The sequence below is a fragment of the Anolis carolinensis genome, chromosome 4 (assembly GCF_035594765.1).
Source record: "Anolis carolinensis isolate JA03-04 chromosome 4, rAnoCar3.1.pri, whole genome shotgun sequence".
NCBI lineage: Eukaryota > Metazoa > Chordata > Lepidosauria > Squamata > Dactyloidae > Anolis > Anolis carolinensis.
In genome coordinates this window covers 74,767,727-74,790,099 of record NC_085844.1, presented here as the reverse complement: position 1 = coordinate 74,790,099, position 22,373 = coordinate 74,767,727, and the positions used below count along the sequence as shown (strand labels likewise).

The window sequence follows — 22,373 nt, the reverse complement described above, 5'->3', positions numbered from 1 at the left end:
ATTTCAGATTTCCAGATAAGGGATGCATGAACTCTCTACACTCACTATGTAAACATAATTTACAGCACCTGGCACAGTGTGTTAAAGCGTTGAGCTGCTGAACTTGCGGACCAAAAGATCCCAGGTTCACATCCCAGGAGCGGAATGAGCGCCCGCTGTTAGCCCCAGCTCCTGCCAACCTAGCAGTTCGAAAACATGCCAATGTGAGTAGATCAATAGGTACTGCTCCGGCGGGAAGGTAATGGCGCTCCATGCAGTCATGCCGGCCACATGACCTTGGAGGTGTCTATGGACAACGCCGGCTCTTCGGCTTAGAAATGGAGATGAGCACCAACCCCCAAAGTCGGTCATGACTGGACTAAAAGTCAGGGGGAAACCTTTACCTTTACCTATTTTCATTGGAGATCTCCCATTCAACTTCACTAGTCTTTCTTTAAAAGCCTGCATAAAATTGTATCGGGGTATTTGAACTCATCCAAGGATATACCTGATATTTACATTGCAATTCATAACAGTAGCAAAATGACAGTTATGAAGTAGTAATGAAGATAATTTTAGGGTTGGGGTCACCACAACATGAGGAACTGTATATTAAGGGGAAGCACTGGCGTAGAAGATACACGCTGCGCATTAGAACTGCAGATGCGGTTAGATTTGTGCGTCGCAAGCCCTCCTCTGTTTTGGCGCTGGTTGCAGAAGCAGGCGCTTCCGAGCTTGGCCCGGGCCTCTGCCGCTTCCCTCCGCCCAAATCCGGCTCTGGGAGCGAGAGGCTCCGCCCCCGGCCCGCTTCACGTGGCTCTCTCCCGGCAGCTGAGCCGAGCAGGCGCCGGGGAGTCATGGAGGGAGCGTGGCTTCAGCTACTGCGGCTACAGGCTCCGCTTAGGCCCGGCGCCTTGGCGCTTCTGCCCTGCTTTTGCTGCCGGCGCCCTCCTCCTCTGTTGCGGCGGCCTCTACGCCACGATGGGCGCTCCTCGGGCTTCTGCACCGACGTCTCTTGGGCCAGGAAGCAGCGGCAGCGAAGGAAGAGAGCGGAAGCAGTGCTGCGCGCACGTAAGCCACGCAGGTCACCCAGAAAGGGACCCGCTGACTATAGCTATCCTGCAGAATAACTGCAAATTGGGCTCTGCTTTTAACTGCCATGGCTTGGGGCCATTGGATCACGAGAGGTGTCGTTTTAAAAGTACTGGTGCCTCCCCAAACTACAACTCCCAGAATTCCATCGCACTGAGCCATGGCAGTACCCAAGTTACCAACAAGATACGTTCTGGGTTGCTGTGAGTTTTCCGGGCTGTGTGGCCATGTTCCAGAAGCAATCCTCCCGACGTTTCTATGGCAGGCATCCTCAGAGATTGTGAGGTGTTGGGAACTAGTTCAGTGGGGTTAAGTCTGTGGAAGGTCCAGGGTGGGAGAAAGAACTTAGTCTGTTGGAGGCCAGTGTGAATGTTGCAATTAGCCACCTTGATTAGCATTGAATAGCCATGCAGCTTCAAGGACTGGCTGTTTCCTGCCTGGGGGAACCCTTTATTGGGAGGTGTTAGCTAGCCCTGATTGTTTCTTGTCTGGGATTCCCTAGTTTTCAGAGTGTTGCTCTTTATTTAAGGTAAATGTTTCCCCTGACGTTAAGTCCAGTCGTATTCGACTCTGGGGGTTGGTGCTCATCTCCATTTCTAAGCCGAAGAGCCAGCGTTGTCCGTAGACACTTCCAAGGTCATGTGACTGCATGGAGCGCTGTTACCTTCCCGCCAGAGTGGTACCTATTGATCTACTCAGATTTGCATGTTTTCAAACTGCTAGGTTGGCAGAAGCTGAGGCTAACAGCGGGCGCTCATTCCCCGCTCCCCGGAATTGAACCTGCGACCTTTTGGTCCACAAGTTCAGCAGCTCAGCGCTTTAACACACTTCGCCACCGGAGGCCCCTGCTCTTTATTTACTGTCCTGATTTTAGAGTTTTCAATATTGGTGGCTAGATTTTGTTCATTTTCATGTTTTCCTCCTTTCTGTTGATTTTGATGGCTCTATTTAGACATGGTGGTTGTTGGAGTGATCCAGCATTTCTGTCTTCTCCAATAATATGCTGTGTCCAGGTTGGTTCATCAAGTGGGGTTCACCTCCTCCAAGATGAACTGAATGGCCTAAGCTGGGCTCTACAGGCCAACTCCACCACAGACACCAGGAGAGCTGTAAGGCCAAGAACAGGCCATGAGAGTAAAGACAAAGATCCACCCAGAGGAAAAGTGTTCTTACCATACATCAAGGGAACAACTGACCGCATAGGCAAACTTATGAAGAAACACAGCCTACAAACTATCTATAGACCCCCTAAGAAAACCCAATACATGCTACGTTCAGCAAAGGACAAGAGGGATCCTCTGTCCACTGCAGGAGTTTACCATATACGATGCAGCTGTGGACAAGTCTACATAGCGACCACCAAACGCAGCATTGCCTAAACACGATTCAAGGAACAAGAAAGGCACTGCAGACTAATCTAACCAGAGAGGTCAGCCATAGCCGAGCACTTGATGAACCTACTAGGACACAGCATTTTATTTGAGAACACAAAAATGCTGGACCACTCTGACAACCACCATGTCAGACTACACAGAGAAGCCATTGAAACCCACAAGCATGTGGACAATTTCAACAGAAAGGAGAAAACAAGGAAAACTAACCAAATCTGGCTACCGGTATTTAAAAACTCCAAAATCAGGACCATAAATAAAGAACAACACTCTGAAAACAGGGTAATTTCAGACAGGAAAAAATCTGGGTCAGCTAACATCTCCCAACAAAGGATTCCCCCAGGCAGTAAGCAGCCAGACCTTGTAGCTGAAATGCTATTTAATTTTAATCAAGGTGGCCAAATGCAACATTCACACCTGCCTCAAAACAGACAAGAGCTTTTTCTCCCACCCTGAACATTTCACAGATAGATAAACCCCAATTCCCTAGTTTCCAACAGACCTCACAACCTCTGAGGATGCCTGCCATAGATGCCGGTGGAAGTCAGGAAAGAATGCTTCTGGAACATGGCCATACAACCCAGAAAACTCACAGCAACCCAGTGACTCCAGCCATGAAAGCCTTCAATAACACAGTGATCTACATTGTTGAATTGCTGTATTTTAACATAGACTTAAACTGCCATGGCTCAGTGCTGTGGACTCCTGGGATAGTTCATTTGTGAGGCCCCAGCACTCTTTGGTAGAATGCTAAAGCCTTTGTAAAACTACCAGGATTCCAATGCATTAACCCATGCATTAAAGTGGTGTCAAACCCCCTTCATTCTACAAGGGATGCATCTGTATTGTAGAATGTATGGTTCTGACATTACTTTAACTCCTCAATGCTATGGAGTCATGAGAGTTCCAGTTTGGTTGGGCACCAGTGCTCTTCGGCTGAGACGGTTAAAGTCCTGGCAAAACTACAACTCCCAGGATTCCAATGTATTGACCCATGGCAGTTAAAAGTCAAGCTACATTAATATTAATTCTACAATATAGAGGTCACCATAGAGGCACCTTTGGTGCCAAACAACATTTTGCATGCTTATATTCATACCAGTAAATTGCATTTAATAATACTTCTCCCCCCCTCCCCCCCCCCAGGTGATCTTTCTCGATGCTTGACTACAGAGGCATCTCAAGCCACTCTCGCCAGTGTGGCTCCTGTTTTTTCAGTGGTAAGTTCCTGCTGCTATTTTGACACGGGAAAAGTAACCAAAAATCTGGGCAAGAAGGAAAGTTGGTTAGTGAGGGAAGGGGAGAAAAAAGGAAATGCAGAGGGGAAAAAAAGAAGAAAGTATATCTGTTTCGGTAGCTGTACCCAATCAATTTTAACCTGTGAATGTAAAAATTTATTAGTATTAGTGTTTTAATCTTTCTTCCATATCTTTTAGCATACTACTTTTAACAGCCTTTTGTTGTATTTGTGTATTGTAATTATGTTGTATATACTCAAGCCATGAGGAGATGTGTGTAACAATTTTTATTACTCTTGTTGTTGTTGTTTTAAAACGGTGGTTTTCAGCCTTTTTTTTTGACAAGGAACCACTTTGAACAGGGACCACTCTCCAATATTAGTACTAAAAGGGTTACGAATCAGTGTTTAGTCAACTTTAGATTCGGTTTGGTTATTTGGGGTGCTGATTCAGAAAATTGCATTGGATAGACCATATCAATTTCTGATACAGAACACATGCCATCCACAGAAAACCTTATTTAATAATCTAGCGGTGATGTGGTCTATCCAATGCAGTTTTCTGAACTAGCACCCCAAATAACAGGCCTAAAAACGAAGACACCAAGGCGCCCCACTTCCAGGTGCCATATGGAACAGCTCCACTCAGGGAGAGGGAGGAGGAAGAAAAGCAGCAGTCAGGAGGCTTGTTGTTGTGCCTTTCATGGGTAGTCAGCCTCTCCCTGTTGCCTCGACACTATAAGAGGGTTTAACGAGACCAGTCGCCCTTGTTGCAGTGGTGTAGTAGCCATGGATCATATTTTAGTTCTTACGGACCACAAGTTGGGAACCACTGTTTTAAAAAGAAAATGCAATCAGTGTAATAGCATACCATATATGTCCCAAGAAGCTATAGCTAAAGCATTATTTAAACTAGATGTACTGTTGTACAGTGGCTTGCAGAAGTATTCCGTCTGTACGACAATATTTATAGTAGAAAAGGTATCTCCAGAAATGGTTCAGAAAATTAAATGATGTGTATACCTCACAACCTCTGAGGATGCTTGCCATAAATGTGGGCAAAACGTCATGAGAGAATACTTCTGTAACATGGCCATACAGCCCGGAAAACACACAACAGCTCTGTGATACCAGCCAGGAAAGCCTTCGACAACACAATTAAATGATGTTTAAAAGCCTTCAACAACACAATTAAATATTACCCAATCACATTTTGTTATAGTACACCATTGTTTTCTTTTTAAAAATCTAATGTTGATTATTTGCTTCTTCATAGATGAAGTTTGATAAAGATGGTAATGTAAGTGCTTACGGTAAGTTGAATTCTAAACTTCTTTTTATTCTAAACATTTTAAAACAGGAGCTCTTACAGGCACAGCAGAACCTTTGTATTGATGCGGTAGCATCATTGCTTACATTTTAGTTGCCAAAACTGATACATGTAATCATGAATCACAGATATTTTTACACTTTTGCAAAGATCCTGTGCCCCCAACCTCTGCGAAAGTGGGGTGCCTACTTTATGGTTTTGAGGGTTAGTCTATTAGTTCATTGTAGTGTGTGTTCTTTATATCATGTTTTAAACTTCTTTTGGACAGAAAGAAAGAAAACAGAACTATATCAAGAACTAAACCTTCAAGCAAGGGATCTACGATTTCAGCATCAAGTGAACATATCACCCAGGAACAACAAGATCATCGTGAGAATGGAGGTAAATAGGAATCTCTGTGTCCTGTATCTACTGGTTATATGTGATGGTGTGTTTTGCTATTCCTACGGCATATTGTGTGTGTGTTGAGGGGGGGGGGGATAGTTGTGTATGAAGTAATACAAGTTGAGTCTCCCTTATCTGAAATGCTTGGAACCCAAAGTGTTTAGGATTTGGGATTTTTCCAAAATGTGGATTGCCTGTATTTGTAAATATGTGCATAATGAGATATCTTGGAGATGGAACCCTCAAACAAAATTCGTTTTTGTTTCATATACACTTTCTACACATAGCCGAAGGTAATTTTAGGCACAGTATTTTAATAGTTGATGCATGAAACAAAGTTTGTATACATTGAACCAACAGGAAGCAGAGGGAGATAACTATCTCGGTCACCTATGTGGCCAGTTTTGGAGTATTTCTGCATAAGTGATGTACTTCTATAACTTACTATAAACTGGAGGAATTTTATTTGTGGGGATCAGCAGCATATTGATTTATCAACAAAAAAGTAACAGAGCCAAAGTTACAAGAAATAGGAACAAGCAACGAAAACTATAAGAGTATACGGATGTATGTTTGTGTGTATGTATGTATTTAAATAAATGAATTGTTAGCTGAGAAAATGCACAGTGGAGGAATTATGAGATGCCAGTCAAGGGGAAAAGTGCACCAGTAGCTAAGGTTAAAAAGTAATCTTTATTAAGAGAACTACATCACTTAAAGAGTAGATAAAAAGTTCCTAACACTAGCTGGCCTGACATAATAATAATAATAATAATAATAATAATAATAATAATAATAGACAGTCGAATTTATGAAAAACAACAGGAAAAACACAGCCGCTATCAGGACCTCAAGATTGAACTTCAAAGACTTTGGCATAAACCAGTACAGGTGGTCCCGGTGGTGATCAGCACATTGGGTGCCATGCCAAAAGATCAATAGACATTGACAAAATTACGATCTGCCAACTACAAAAGGCCACCCTACTGGGATCTGCGCGCATCATCCAAAAATACATTACACAGTCCTAAACACTTGGGAAGTGTTCGACTTGTGATTTTGTGATACAAAATCCAACATATCTATCTTGTTCGCTGTGTCATACAATGTTGTCGTGTCAATAATAATAATAATAATAATAATAATAATAATGTGATCGAATACAAAAGCCACATAGTGATCTGTTTGCTGTGAACTAATCTTGTTGTGTCTCTAATAATAATAATAATAATAATAATAATAATAATAATAATAATAATAAATCACATACATAATAGATAATGCATAATAGTAAGTCGAACGCTTGGGAAGTGTTCAACTTGTGATTCTGTAATATGAAATCCAGCATATATATCTCGTTTACTGTGTCATACTCTGACTTTGTGTCAATAATAATAATAATAATAATACATCACATATATAATACATAATAATACATCACATACTCCTAGGTACTTGGGAAGTGTCCAACACGTGATCGAATACAAAAGCCAGCATAGAGATCTTGTTTGCTGTGAACTAATCTTATTTTATTTTATTTATTTATTACAACATTTTTATCGCGCCCTTCTCACCCCAAGGGGGGACTCAGGGCGGCTTACAAATATAAAACACATGTATAAAACAATTACAGTTACAATCAACAATGATAATACTTAAAATTAATTCAGTTAAAACATTCATATAAATATACATTCAAGGCACATTCTGAGTCCAGTTCAAGTCTGTCACTATATCATAAATTCATTATAGTTGTAATTGACACTGCTGCTATCGTTCAAAAGCCTAATCTTGTTGTGTAAATAATAATAATACTAATATAAAATCTGGCCCTCCATGTCATCTTATGTGGATCTCCAGATGATGGACTACAATCCCTGTATTCCTCATCATTAGACATAACTAGAGCTGATGGGAGTTGTGATATAGTAATATCTAAAAGGTTGCAGTTTGTTCTGTTTAGTCAGAAGAGTGGGATTTGAATTTAGATACAAGGCTTGTGATAAGGTGTCTGGCTTTAAAATGTCATTTGATCTTTCCCCAACTTCAGAGCTACAAGTGCAGTTGGATTGCAATTCCCATTATCCCCAATCTGCATGGCAAATAATCACAAGGGATGGGTGTTGTGATCCAATAACATCAGGGGACCCAAACTGAGTAAAAAGTAAAGAGCACTAACCACTTAAAAAAATTATAGTTGGCCACAGATTCTCTATTCATGGATTCAATGGCCCATTGAAGGCAACTGTGAGGCTGATGAGGCCCTCAATGAAAATGGGTTTGACATTTATATTATAACTTCCTTTATCCCTGTCTATTGATTTTTCAATTGCCACTCTGAGGCATTGTTTCTTGTGCAGAACATTGTTGAATTCCAACATAAATAAAAATACACAACTAGGATAAGAAGAACAAGTCACAAACCAGATATTACAAATAGCTGAGAAACTGAATAAGCCAGCAGAAAAAAATAATATATACACTTACCTAGCAATGTTACATTATATTCACTAGGACTTGCTTCTGAGTAGACTTATATAGGATTGAGCTGTCAGCCAGATAAATCCTTCCTCAAAAGCCATAACAAAATGAGATCAAATATGGTTTTTATGGTAGAAAGGATTCTAGTGAGTTGATAGCATAACTGAAAAGATCTTAAATAGCAGAATCTACTTCCATTACAAGTCATTGTCTAATTTTATTCTCCTTTCTTGTGTAGTTTTTGAAGGCAGTGGTAACCCCTGAATATCTTCTCATTCTGGACTATCGCAATGCAAATCTGGAAAAATGGCTGTTCCAAGAACTGGCGCCCCAGTTAGCTGGAGAAGGTCAACTAGTTACATATTCTTTACCTTTTGAATTCAGAGCTATAGAGGCTATACTACAGTATTGGGTGAGCATACTTTCATTGTAATGAGAATAACAGTTTGTTGTGGTTGTGTGCTGAGGGAAGCAGGTAGGATATAAGTTATCAAAATACTGAAACACAAATTTTCTGACAGTAGCAAGAATATCATAAACAATAACAGAAGCAGAAAAAGTAAGATTTAAGGAAGAAAGAAATATTTATGCAGAAAGTGACTGATTTGCTTCCCTTATCCACAGTCTTTCAGTCATTGTAGCAGCTTGCATATGTCTGACAATCATTCAATACAGAATCTGTATACCGTATTCAACATTTTCATCATTTATTAAAATAAACTCGCATTAAAATACAACTGGTTTGAAATACAATCCAATTAAAAATAAAAATGAATTTAAATAAAAATGCAACATAGGGTTTCACTTTTTTGACAGTGTTCTGAACCCTAACTTGAATACATGGAGAACACATTTACCATTTAATAGGCATGTGCAATTTGGTTGGAGGGTGATCCGGTTTTGGCATCCAAATTTTGCTGGACACCCAGATCCGTTTTTCAGGAGCCTTCCAAAAATTGGCTAATGGAAATATCTGTTTTTGGCTAGGCAGCCGAAAGATCCGGGAAGATCCTGCCAAATTGGCAGCAGTGGGAAACCTACAAGGCTTCCCTTTCAGTTCCTGGGCTCCTTTCCTCTCTTCCTTTCAAGGGAGTATGGGTTGCAGCAACGGGGTTAAGGAAGCACCCTTCCTGGGACCCTTTCCTTTCTGCCTTTCAAGGGAGTCTAGGTTGCAGCAATGGGGTTAAGGAAGCAGTGTGTAAGACACGTCACGCCATTCTTCTATTCAGAGTGGCCCAACAAGCAGGGCTCACAGGGAAACCCATGTGAGCAGCACACAGCATCCTCTTCACGTGTGTGATGCCGAATAGGGGAGGAGGGGCCATGATCGGCTGCCATGTGGTCCTGTAATGGACGAAAAAACATGGTGGCTGGGCCTTTACCGTTACGGCTAACTGGCCAAGCTGAACAAGCGAGATTGGCCAAAGAGATCCAACCACTCCGAATCTATGCACATGCCTACCATTTAATCACATCCTTTTGAGACCAAATTTATCCCTAAAGCTAATCCATTTTTTGAAGTCAAAACGGGTTTAAGCAGATTTCATTCACATTCCCCTGCTGATATGTACGTACTTAAGATCTGTGCATAACTGGATAGCTGTTTGTGCTGGGGTAGTCTTGTCCACATCAGGCAGTTTGGGAATATGTGTCTTGTTTCTTGCTTTGTTCGACATCCCAGGAATTCTAAGAAGATTGTTTTAATTCTTATGAAGGATCATGTTGTTATCTAGATCAGCCACCTACATGGGAGACTTCACCACCTGCAGCCTCAGATTCTTGAGACACTGGACGCTCTCGTGGACCCAAAGCTTTTGTCTTTGGATAGGAGCAAAGTCCATGTCCTTTTGCAAAATGGTAAAAGGTAAGAAAGCCTTACACAGTCCCTTTTTAGAGTTAATGAATTATACATTTCTAAGAAAACCCAAATCTTGAGCTATATAATGGTAAAACTTCATGCTACGACACGTTGCATGTGGTACTGAACTGGGATGGATTCTAGTCCCAGTTCTAAATGAACTTGCTTAACTCTACTCCTTCTGCTTGGAAAACTAACATCTTTGTTTTGCTTCAGCTATCCTTCTCATTTTTTCATGAATGCCTTTACCTAATTAGTACAAGTTGTGTATCCTTTATCAAAAATGCGTGGGAACTTTTCTAGATTTTTTTTCAAATTTTGGAATAACTTGATTTTGGGATTGTGCATGAGATAGGACTGTGCATTATGTGTACACAATGAGATAACTTGGAGATGGGACATAAATAAAGTTTATTTATGTTTCATTTACATCTTATACACATAGCCTGGAGATAATTTTATACACAATAACCATTTTCTTCATAGAATGAAGTTTATGTATGTTGAACCTTCAGAAGTCAAAGGTGCCACTATCTCAATTTTAGAGTATTTTGGGTTTCCGGATATGGGATGCTCAACCTGTACTACCTAAAATATTGACGTATCTTGTTATAAAAGTGAATCTTTACTTGAAATACTATTAGCACTGATTAGTGTATTATTTAATTTAAAATATTCACAAGCCACTTTGTGGAGAAGTCCAGCATGCATGGGCAGAAATATGTGCATGTGTCTACAGTCCAATGCCATAAATATGTGACATGTATGAAATCTAATTTAGATTGTTTCTGGACTGCGTGACAAGCATTTAATAATAGTGCCAGTGCAATAAGTATTTTAAAAATTATTCATGTTGCCGACAAAAATAGAACTCAACATGTTTTATGATTTTATATGTTTTATCTGTTTTATTGTTTATATAATTTATTGTTTTTATTGTTGAACTGCGGTATCGAATTGTGCCAAATTATGTAAGCTGCTCTGCGTCCCCTTCAGGGTGAGAAGAGTTGCATAGAAATTAAGTAAATAAACAAATAAACATATAAATTGATAGCAGTGCACTAGTTTCATTCTTCTCATCATTATTTTTGATGTTATTTGTAATTTTTATTTTAGTATTATCCTTAGTTGTCTTAATATTCTGTGTGTGATGCAAATGTTATTATGGTTGATTTTAATAAGTATTTTTATAATTTCACAACAACATCTTCATTTTCCATCCTGTAGGATTTAGTTAGAAATATAGATTCCTACAAGAATGCTAATTTGTCACTGCATCTTTCTGTTATTTGCTTTAAAAAGGTAGATTTTCAGGGGAGTGCTGAGTAAAAAAAAAATTCTGAAAAAGGAGCAGTAGAACAAATAAATTGGGAATTTCTGATTTAGAGTATTCCCAAAAAATGATAAAAAGGGCCATTGAATCATAAAGTTGGAAGAGACTTTGTGGGCTATCTAGTCCAACCCCCTGCCAAGAAGCAGGAAAATCGCATTCAAAGCACCCCCGACAGATGACCATCCAGTCATCTGAATGCCTTGATGATAACTACAGTTTGTTCATAGTTCTCAGATATGTTGATTCCCTAATTTTGTTTCTGGGTAGGGTGGGAGAAAAGGACCTTAAATTGTCAGTGTCTTTGGTCCTACTGGCCTTACCATCCAATGTGGGGTCATTTGGCCAAACTTCTCATGCACATTTAAATCAACATGCAGATTTCTATTTGAGGGAGAAGTTTCAGATAACAATTCCTCAAGCTATATACAGTCTTTAAAATTTAAGTCCAGCTATTTCAGTTTCGTTGCAACTGCATTGGTGCTCATTATGGATTGCTCATGCATCTTCCCAAGCATTGGAGACACATGTATTGGTGTGTTTTGTGCTGCAGGTTCTAATTCTTTGTGTTCACATTTTCTTTTATTAGTTTGTCAGAATTGGAAACCGATCTCAAGGTTTTCAAAGAGACGGTTTTAGAAATCCTAGATGAAGAAGAAGTATTAGAAGAGTTGTGTCTCACAAAATGGACAGACCCTCAAGTTTTGTAAGTATGTACTCCCAGGGAAGTTCAAGAAATGTATAGCTGATTATTCAAATCTCACATGATTATTTGAGAAGGAGGTGGAAATGGCATTGTTTACACTTTTGTAAACAACTTAAATCTTGTTTTTGTAGAGTACAGACTATGCAGAATATTAAGGGATTTGTAGCACTTTTGAGACTAACTTAGGAGAAGAAAGTTTGTATCATAAGCTTTTGCAGAAGAGACATGTAGTTTTTACAACGTATGGGCATTGAAAGATCCTATTGCTTGGATAATTACAAAGTGTGTTTCTGCCATGAGAAACTTTTAGAACATCGCCATACAGCCCGGATGTCAAAGACAGAACGCCACCAAATAGAGTACAACACAGTTTATTGAGGTTGCAGAACTAAAAAATGCCTGTAGGAAACAAAGGACTAGGCAAACACTTGTCTTCAGTGTGAAAAGTAACAGAAACAGCTCCGTTTGAATTAAAACGGTTCGAAAGAATAAACCGGATTAAACAGGAGTTTAATCCGGATTAAATCAAAAGTGCTTACTTCAGCCTGGCAATTTAAACAAACAAAAGTTGGTAAACAGAGGTCAAAATGAACACAAAAAACTGGCAGCAGATTCCTCTGTGCTACTCAAAAGCTACAGATGAGTAACTCAGGCTGTTTACTCCTCCGTGCAACGAGCGAAATCCAGGTCCAGGCACATCAATCAGGGTAACGGCGGTCAGCAGGGTCCCAATCCGGTCCAAGGTCGAAAGCCAAGCGCAGACGTCTAAAGTTCCACAAGTTCCACCGATAGCCACAGAAGGGATAGTCCAAGGTCGTAGTCAGTCAGTCAGTCCAGCGTCAATCCAGAGTAGGTAATTAATGTCCGTCAAAAAGACGACGGAGGTCCAAGCTATCAAGATTAAACACAAGTTGCACAGAAAAACCCCACACAGTTCCTCCCGCCGTCTATGCCCAGTGTCCTTGGTAACTTACGTATCCAGCAACGAATCACACCCGTCTTCAGGAAGTTCCCCAACAAGAGCCCAAGCGTTCGTCCAGATTACCTTGCCCAACGCAATTAGCCATTGATCCTAAACCCCATTTTATCCCAGTTCATAACTCCTCATCGCTGTCAGCTGCTATCCTAATTCCAGGTGCCTCATCATCATCATCCTCATCAGAGCTAAAACACCTTTGACTACGCCCCACAGCATCCCCAGCTGTGGATCCCGCTCCATCCCTCCAGCCCGTCCATGGGTCTGATCCTGCAACCCGCCAATCGCCTCCCATGCTATCATTGCCGGTGACACCCAAATCCTCCCTTACACGAGTCCACTCCATGTCATCCTCCTCTGAGCTAACCATCTCTTCCTCCATTCGCTCGGTAAAACCCTCAAATGAGTCTTCATCTGTTGGTTCTGCAAATAAGTCCCAGAGCCGTTTCCTTTCGCGCTCCTCAAAAGAGTCTGACTCTCGAGGAGTCTTACGACCCCGTCTCCTAGTATCGGAGCCAGAAGGCTCAACCATAACACTGGAAAACATAGAACAACCCTGCCATGAGATACTTGTGCAACTAGTACAAAAAGCAGCTTAGTGACTGTAATATATATATGCATGCCTCCAGTCTGTATTCACTTTGTTTGTGCTGACATTCAAAGCTCTAAATAATTGGATTCCTTGATATCTGAGTGGGCACTTCTTCTGATAGATGCTTACATGATAACTGAGAGTGGAAGGAGGGCTCACCAGTTGGGACTCAAGAGTACACTTTGGAGGTACAGGAGAGGTGACTTTCTTAACAATAGTATCCTTACCTTGGAATACTCTCCCCTTGGGAGATCTGTTTGGCATTCAATCTGGCTTCATTCTACTAAATAAAAATTGCAGTATTTTAAAATTAAATCCCATGGAGCTGTGTTTTTAAATTAAATCCTGATTGACTTACCATGGAGATCAAAATTGTGAATAATAGCAAACCTGGTTGAAATCAATGACTTCCACCAGAAATCACTCTAGACCAGTGGTTCTCAACCTGTGGGTCCCCAGATATTTTGGCCTACAACTCCCAGAAATCCTAACAGCTGGTAAACTGGCTGGGATTTCTGGGAGTTGTAGACCAGAACACCTGGGGACCCACAGGTTTAGGACCACAGTTCTAGACTCACCCTGAAGGAACTAGAAAATTCTCTCTAGGAATCCTAGATTCTAGGATTACTCTAGTCACTTCAAGTGGAAACACACAGTCGAATCATCTTGAGGACCTAGAAAATTCCTAGAGATGACATATTTTGTCACATGCTTGTAGATGAAACCCTGTATACAGGAGTCTTACTGTATTTCAAAATGCCAGTTTTTCAACTTCTAAAATCTGTTTAAAACTTTTAAATTGTTTAATATGTGTTTACTAACATTTTTATTGTTTTCATGTTAAATAGTTTTAAACTTTTTGATTAATTTAACCTGTATGCCACCCTGAGATCCTAGGCTATAGATTGGTGTTGTATACATTTTTGAATAAATAAATGAAATTGATATGCATTATGGATTTGCGGTTTTCTGGCACCATAATTAGAAAAAGAATCCTTATTGCCCACAGCGAGGAGAGTGTCTCTGGAATTGACCATGCAGAGGAGATGGAACTACTGCTGGAGAATTACTACAGGCAGGCAGACGATCTTATTAACGAAACTCGTGAACTTCGTTTATTGATTGATGATTCTGAAAGCATCATTTTCATCAACTTGGACAGGTTAGCTATACGTTAGCATGCTGTATGTGAAAATTTGAGATTATTGTTCTGGATTGCATTTGAAGCATTGCCTTAGTACGGTGGTTCCTAACCTTTGGGCCTGCAGGTGTTTTGGACTTCAACTCCCAGAAATCTCAGCCAGCTTGCCAGATGTTAGGAACTGTGGGAGCTGAAGTCCAAAACACCTGGGAACCACTGCCTTAGTATCATGTTTGATTGTGGAAGTCCTTCTCGGTTCTGATGGAATGAGTCAACTGAATTTCATCTCTGCAATATGCTTGGGATGTGTTAAGAGATTGCTTTGCACACTGTGCAGCCATTCCATTGTGAGGGCTACACAAAGTCAACAAAACAATGCTTTTCAGACTAGATCCACTGGCTACAGTGGTACGGTATATAAACTTACCTTAGCTAGTTTGGGGATAAAAAATCAACATCTGGTGCCTTCCAAATGCTTTAGGCTACAAGATCAAAAACTTCATCCTGCATGGTCATTGGTTGGGGATTATGGAAACTGTAATGCAACACAGCTAGGTGGGGGGGGAGTATCACATGGGTGTGTGCCCCCATTTTAATACGGTATTCCTCTGCTTCTGTTAATTATTAAGCTTTTTGCTTCTTAAATTGCAGCTAAGTGCCAATCAGTTATGTATACAATGTAGTGTAAAGCCTCCTTTTCTCCTCTAGAGGGATGTTATGTCAGAGGGAGTGCTGTATCAGGAAGCCTGAAAACAGCCTTAAATGAAGAGCTGAATGCCAAAAGTGCCTTAATGCTCCTGCTTTACACACTCTGCTGCCTTTCCTGGCCCTCTGATCCTTTTGTGAGTATTTCTGCAAGGTAACAGTAAATTCACTTGCCAATATTTTAAAAGCTGTTTCTGAAAAGCAAATCCATCTGTAAATCCATACATGTTTACTGTTACTCTGTCTATACTTACCAAAGGAATCAGGAATGGCAAAAACGTGGGAGACCTTTGAAGAATGGAAGCAACTATTCATAGATATTTCAAGCAACAAAGAAACAAACATTCTTTTTGTTCCAAAAAATGGCAGTTTTTCAAAAGTCCCATTTTGCATTCTCTTGTTGTCCGAATATAAATAACTTTATAATGTGAGGCAAGTGTATTGGTATTATTTATCTATGTCAGGGCTTTTTTTCCTATGCACTCATTTGCACTGAGATTGGCTAGGGCATCACACATATTTTCATAATTTTATTTATTTATGGCGTTTTGGAGCATAAGCTTCCTTTCTAGCTAACACCAGCTTCCGTTGTAATAACTCAGTTATTTATAGTGCTGGATAAAGTCTTGTGGAAATGTCATGAGTCAAACAATGTGTCACTTTTGAAAAACAATTTCATAAAATGAGCTTTGGGTTCCTGTCTATAGGATTAGCATCCCGTACCCAGAATCCTAAAATTCAAATGATTTCAGAATCCGAAATTGTACAAATTCAAAATTTTACTCATGGGTGTTTTCTGATTGTTCAATGTACACAAACTTTGTTTCATGCTCAAAATCACTCAAGTTGTATGAAATGGATTTGAAACATACCATAAATGAATTTCGTGTTTAGACTTGGGTCCCATCTTCAAAATACCTTATGGTCCCAAGCATTTCAGATAAGGGTTACTCAACCTGTATGTGGCATCAGAAATCAGAAAATGGGCAACATTAGTTTCACTCCCTCACTCTAGACCAGGCACGGGCAAACTTTGGCCCTCCAGGTGTTCTGGACTTCAGTTCCCATTATTCCCATAATTGCAAGAATTGAAGTCCAGAACACCTGGAGGGCTGAAGTTTTCCCATGCCTGGTCTAAATTCCAGAATGCAGGCTAGGAATGGGAGTCTTCAAACTTAGGATGTTTTGTTTTGTTTTGGTATTTTGTTTGTTTGGTTTGCTTTGGTGAGACTAAACATTTAAATGGTTAGCAGCAGAGCTAAACGCCGGTCTTTTAGGATCAATCTGTGTTCCTAATCATATCTAAATCTAAAGAAAGCAGTAAGTACTTCAGAGATGCCCAAACCTGTGAGATGAGTATAAACTGGCAAATGTCCTTTTACTTTGACATAATTATTTCTTTTCTTTAGTCACCGGAACGTGATGATGAGACTGAATCTGCAGCTGACTATGGGAACTTTCTCGCTGTCACTCTTTGGATTGTTAGGAGTAGCTTTTGGCATGAACTTAGAATCTTCCTTTGAAGAGGTGAGTCTCAACATTGAAAGAGAGGTTGCCATAAAAATCTGAGAGCAAAAATATATCTCGCTTTTGATCAAATATGACTCACATCAGTCGTCCCATATGTTTTAGGGAAATGACTTCTCAAGTACATCTATATAAAATAGGAAAATATTGAAATCCAGTGTGTAGTTCAAACGCACCAATTTTCAAATGCCCAGGAAAATTTTTTAAACTTTCTTAAATCTTAGAAACAGGATTATATCATATTTTTCTGTTGAACCCCTTGTGAGTGTGCAGTGCCAGTTCTGTACAATTCTTATATCAAAGCCTTACCTATTACAATGTAGTTTGAGCCCTGCCACATGCACTATGGAGGACCTTCTTACAGCAACATCGGAGGCACTCCAAGTGGCCAGCTACTGGTCAAAGAACATTTAGTATAAAGCCACGTTGTTGTTGTTACTGTTTCTTAACTTCATGTTTTCAAATACATTACAACTTATACCCTCAGTTCACTTCTGACCCGAAAAATAAAAAGAATCAAATAATAATAATAATTTTATTTTTGTACCCCGCCACCATCTCCCCAGAGGGACTCGGGGCGGCTTACAGATATAAAACCAGCATACAGTAATATCAAAGCCTTACTTGACAGATCAAGTCTATTGTAGGTTCAAGGAGATGTTTGAAAATATGCCTAGATTTTAAGGAGCAGATAGACTACATCTATAGATGAGTTTTTCTGAAGATTTTCCTTGTTGCTTATTCCACTTGACTGTCACTTTTTTCATTTTTCAGAACTTGTGTCTTGTTAAAATAGAAACTCTAGCAAAGGGAATGAGGAAGTTGTTGGGCAAGTGGGCTTATTAACAAAAAAGGCCCTCCCCATAAATGTATAGCAGAGTAACTTATTAGCAGCAGCATGACCCAGCACCAGTAGCCAAAAGTGATAAAAAGAACAAAAACACACAGACCAATGTTATCTCTTCCTTTGGAGGCTTTTCTTTATAACAAAATAATATGGTTTCACTATTTACAAAAACAAGGTTTCCATAACACAAATAAAGTTCTTTATACTTCCTTCTTTGCTTCCACACTGGGCTTGCTCTCACAGAGCCTCCTCTCACATTGAACTTACACAGGGGTTTCACACAGTAGCTTTACACACAGCAGCCTTCACACAGTAGTTTTACACATGAGGCCTTCATCCTGGGGCCTCTCACCAAAGCTTCTCACACCCTTCTCACACTGAGGTATTATCACTCTCCTCAGGGCGACGCTTGCTTTGGGCCACTAACTAACAGGCTTTGACCTACTCACTCTCCTCAGGACGACACTAGCTTATTTAATCCTTTCAGTGCTTGACTCACATTTTTGTAATTAAAATACCTAATTTTTAATATTTCTGACAAAAGTGGGGGTGCAGGATTGATCCAGAGCCAATAACTGGAGGTTGGAGAGAATGGAACCCAAAAGGAGGAAAGGGAGGGATCAGATAAACAAGAACATGAAGGGATATTAACTGTGTGCTATCTCAGTTCTCGATGACACCTTAACTAGTAAATGTAGTTTCAAGGTAGTGCTTGAAAATGTCTTCTCAATGGTCATAGTGAATAATATTCCTATTTAAAAAGAGCTTAAAAATCAGAGCTGTGTTTGAGGAGTTTTCTCAGAAGAAAAGGCCTTGAATAACTCATGTTCCTAAACTTGCTAGGACCGTGGAGTATTTTGGCTGGTGACTGGAATTATGTTCCTGGGCAGCGGCTTGATTTGGCGACGCCTCCTTTCCTTCCTCGGGCGGCATCTTGAACCTTCAGTACCTCCTCCAGTAAGCACAACCTCACTAAAATTTACACTTAAGCCCCTACTTGCTTGACTGTATTACTAAGAAGCCACTACATTGTGGTTTTTATAGTATCCATCTTGAGAGTATATACAATTTGTGTAGTTTCAGAATGAAGAAACCACAAGCTTACTGTCTGTACTTTGGTTTGACTTGACCCTGCTCTCCATTAGTTCTACGTTTTATATTGAAATCTTGATCTAACGCAAGCAATATTTCTTATAGTGAGTAAAAGAACCTAAGATACAGTACATGTGTAAGTAAAAAGTAATATACTGCTGACCTTTCAAAATACAAACATAGGCAACTAACCAGTTGTACTTAGTTTAAAATATACCAGCCAGATTTCTTTCTACTGTGTAACAACATAACCACTATAGTTACATGGCTAAGCAGTGACTTCTGGCCTGCTCCCTCATCTCCGCTAACTGGGCAGCAATCACTGATCGGTGGAGATCTATTCCCCAGTCAGTTGGACTGATGTTTTCACCCCATTCCGTGAGTGTTGCAACAGACAGAGGTGGTGTAGCCTTGTCACAATTCATCTTTACACTCAAGATCACTTGTATAAGGAAGAGTCGGAATGTCAATTGCCAAATAAGTGTTATTAGAAAACTCTCACAGTCCCTATACAGAACCATTTATAACTACGTAGTTCTAGATTATACATTCATAACTGTCTTAGTGAAGTTAACCCATTGATAGTAAAGTAACACATAGTGAAAGGTACTGTGGCCCACTAGGTCAAATATGTTCAACCAAACTTTCTTGCATGGATTTCAGAGTTCCTTCATGTTAATCGCTTCAATGTTTTCCCACTCACTTTATGATGTTGTTGTCCCACAGATTCCAGCTTTTCTGAAAAGAATTCAACCAGCAAATGGAAAAGTGGAATTTAAAAGTGACTTTAAAACAGAACCCCTTGGATCAAGTAGAAACACAGTGACAAACCAATGATCAGCCCACCTTTGCAATTTGACTTCAGACTGTGTTTCCTCTAATAAAAGGTAGCATTTGTTATTATGTGACTTTAGTATATGCCAAAGATATGTGCCTACAGCCATCAAAATGTCCAGCTTCGGTGAGATGAGCCCAATGGAATTTTTTTGTATCAAAGTAGAATATCTCAAGCCTATAATCTAATTAACGGAAAATTCAGATTGTGGTTAATCTGATACTTCTTCTGGACACCATGGTTTAGTATATGCAAGGAAATTACAGGTATATCTCAGTTAATAAAACAGATTTCTTACTGGGCAGAAATAATATCAAAGGAATGTGGATAGATTCAGCCAATATGTTTCAGCAAACTTTTAATTCGGTATCAGCAATCTGTACACGTGAAATGAAACAGCCAAGTCAGCTAAGGATAGCATGAGTAAATAAGCCATTCTGAGTCTTCTGGACATCATTTCAAGTCTTTTTCCAAAATGCACCCAGAAATGACTTCCTTTCAGCATCTGCCACATTTCTTGGTTGGCCAAACTTATACATCTATTATTTGTAATATGCTGAGGGTAGCTGCTGAGGCTGTCATATCTGCTGTCCCTTTTCTCTGTTTTGCTCTTCATGCAAACTTGGCCAGGAATTCTGGACATGGCTATAGTAGGATCAGTTGGAGTAGAAGTCTTTAGTTTTCCAGCTCAAGCTTTCCTTAATTGCATTGTTTCAACACTCTTGCTTTAATTTTAGGATTAAATATAATAAAAGCCCTCAATATGTTTTTGGATTTGAGCTCCCATCGATCATGTTAGCTGGTACTCTTGGTATTTCTTCAAAATATCTGTAGAGCTCAGCTATATCTCAAATAATATGAGTTTGAAGGTAAATAAATTCAGTGCTGATTGTACATATTGAACCATTGGGCTTTACAAGGAAAATATCTCCTTTATTCCCCTAGCATATTAACACTGTAAGCACTGGGGCAGTTCCCTGCTTTGATCCAACTTCTATGGTTACTACAACCATCAGTTGTAGTAGAGGGGCTTGAAGGGATGTTATCTATTTTGATCACACTCCCTTGTTCAAAATATCATGTGACAAATGCCAAAATCTAACTTCCACTAAAAGATAAGCACCATCTGGGATTGAGAGAGATTTCCATCTGTTGTATGGTTGCTTGCTTGTATAACCTACTGATAACAAATAGCACAATGTTAGTAGTTCAAAATGATTGTGAAATGTTGTTTGAAAAGAAGTATCTGCTTTTATTACTTGCACAGTGAACAAGGTAAGAAGCAATAAGACATTGACTGGTGATTTTAAATGAAGATAGTACATTTGTTAATCTTTAACCTAAGCAACAAGGAGATAATCTGTAACATATTGATGTATAAAAGAAATGAGAGAAATCTGTAACATGTTGATGTATAAAAGAAACGGGAGACTGCATTTGATGGAAGAGTTTGACTAACCCAGGAGACAATGATTAGCCCAAAGTAACATAGCTTCAGGAGACCTTCTTCCCATTGTATTATATTGCTGCCCATGCCGTCTTCAAAAGAATGCATGAGACTTTCCAGATATTGTTGGCCTAGGTGTTCTAACAGCCCTAGTCCGCATAGCCAAAGGTAAGCAGTGCGGGAAGTTGAAGTCCGACAACTGGAGGGCCACATGATTCCTTCACAGCACCCTACTTTCTTCCTTCATTGTACTGCATTCTTCCTTTTGCTCAACAGAAATCAATTTGGGGATGTTAGTGATACTCATTTAGCTTAGCACTGACAGTTTCCAGCAGAAATCTTTCCCTTCACCTAATACTTGATCCTCTTTTAACAGACATGAAATCCAGGACCTTCAGTGTGCAATTGTGTTGTGCATCACTGAGCTGCAGGAACTATTTATATAGGTATATTAACTCAGGAAATTTCAGATTCTTGTGAGCCAACTTCTAAATCCTGCTGGAGTTACTCCACACACTGTTTTTAAAGAACCTTGGCAAAGTGGACAATTTACAATGCAACCCTTGTGTCTGCAGGAGATATGTTCCAAGACCTCCCCGCAGATACCTGAAACCATGGACAATAGTTAGCCCTGTATATGTGGGCTGGAATTATTATATTTATACCTTGCTTTTATCTCCCCCGAAGAGGATCCAAAGCAATATAATATAGGATTGCACTGAGGGACTTAGAGAGGTCCACAAACACCTCTAAGGGGCAATGTTTTGGGGAGGGGTGTGGGTAAATAAAACTCTGGATAAGGGTGTTGCTTGTACAGTATTGTAGTTACTTTCATTGTTTCTTGATGGTGACTTTAGACTGAAAATATTCATGTCTCTATTTAAGTAGCTTACATTTCTGCAGAAAAGGTTGATTAACAATCTTAAAAGGTGGGTCTCTTCAGTCCTTCCCCATGATTGAAATATTGCTCAAACACCAACAATACTCAAAACCTTTATGAATGCCCTTGCTGGCATCTAAATATTAGTGCTTATTCCTGACCATTATAATCCAGAATTGGTGGAAAATCACGTTGATTTCGAGATGTTGTCAGCAAATCTTTACAGCCAAAATCATGTGAGCTGCTGGGAATTACTGTCCAACAGCATCTGAAAGACCCCATCCCTGATCTATGCTAAAATTAAGAGTAACTTGATATCTGCAACTGTGTCTGACCTTTGAAATACCATCCCTTTTAAACCAATAAAAAGTAGGAAGACTGGGAAAACTGTATTGTTTGACATACTAGTAACTCCACATTTGCAGGATTTTGGATGTTTTTTTACCAGTATACTAAACTGTACTGTATATTGTAATAAATAACTTACAACAGGATTCCATGTAAGAGTGATGTCTTTTCTTGGACCGGTGTTGAAATAGCTGG

At 39.8% G+C, this 22,373-nt stretch overlaps 1 protein-coding gene across 2 annotated transcripts; it reads left to right on the top strand.

The window, feature by feature from the left end:
• The first annotated feature begins 498 nt into the window (after nucleotides 1–498).
• Nucleotides 499–22,324, top strand: mrs2 (magnesium transporter MRS2). Of its 2 annotated transcripts, XM_003219777.4 has the most exons (11): nucleotides 528–1,050; nucleotides 3,609–3,682; nucleotides 4,976–5,012; nucleotides 5,298–5,410; nucleotides 8,133–8,306; nucleotides 9,628–9,758; nucleotides 11,672–11,788; nucleotides 14,366–14,518; nucleotides 16,612–16,729; nucleotides 18,420–18,533; nucleotides 19,395–22,324. In XM_003219777.4, the coding sequence occupies exons 1-11, from the start codon at nucleotides 543–545 to the stop codon at nucleotides 19,503–19,505; spliced, it is 1,650 nt and encodes a 549-aa protein (XP_003219825.3). In that variant the 5' UTR covers nucleotides 528–542; the 3' UTR covers nucleotides 19,506–22,324. The 2 variants fall into 2 exon arrangements, 1 of the variants encoding a protein (XP_003219825.3); XR_506147.3 differs by lacking the exons at nucleotides 18,420–18,533; nucleotides 19,395–22,324 and adding an exon at nucleotides 15,206–15,339 and having other exon boundaries at nucleotides 499–1,050.
• Nucleotides 22,325–22,373: the final 49 nt, after the last annotated feature.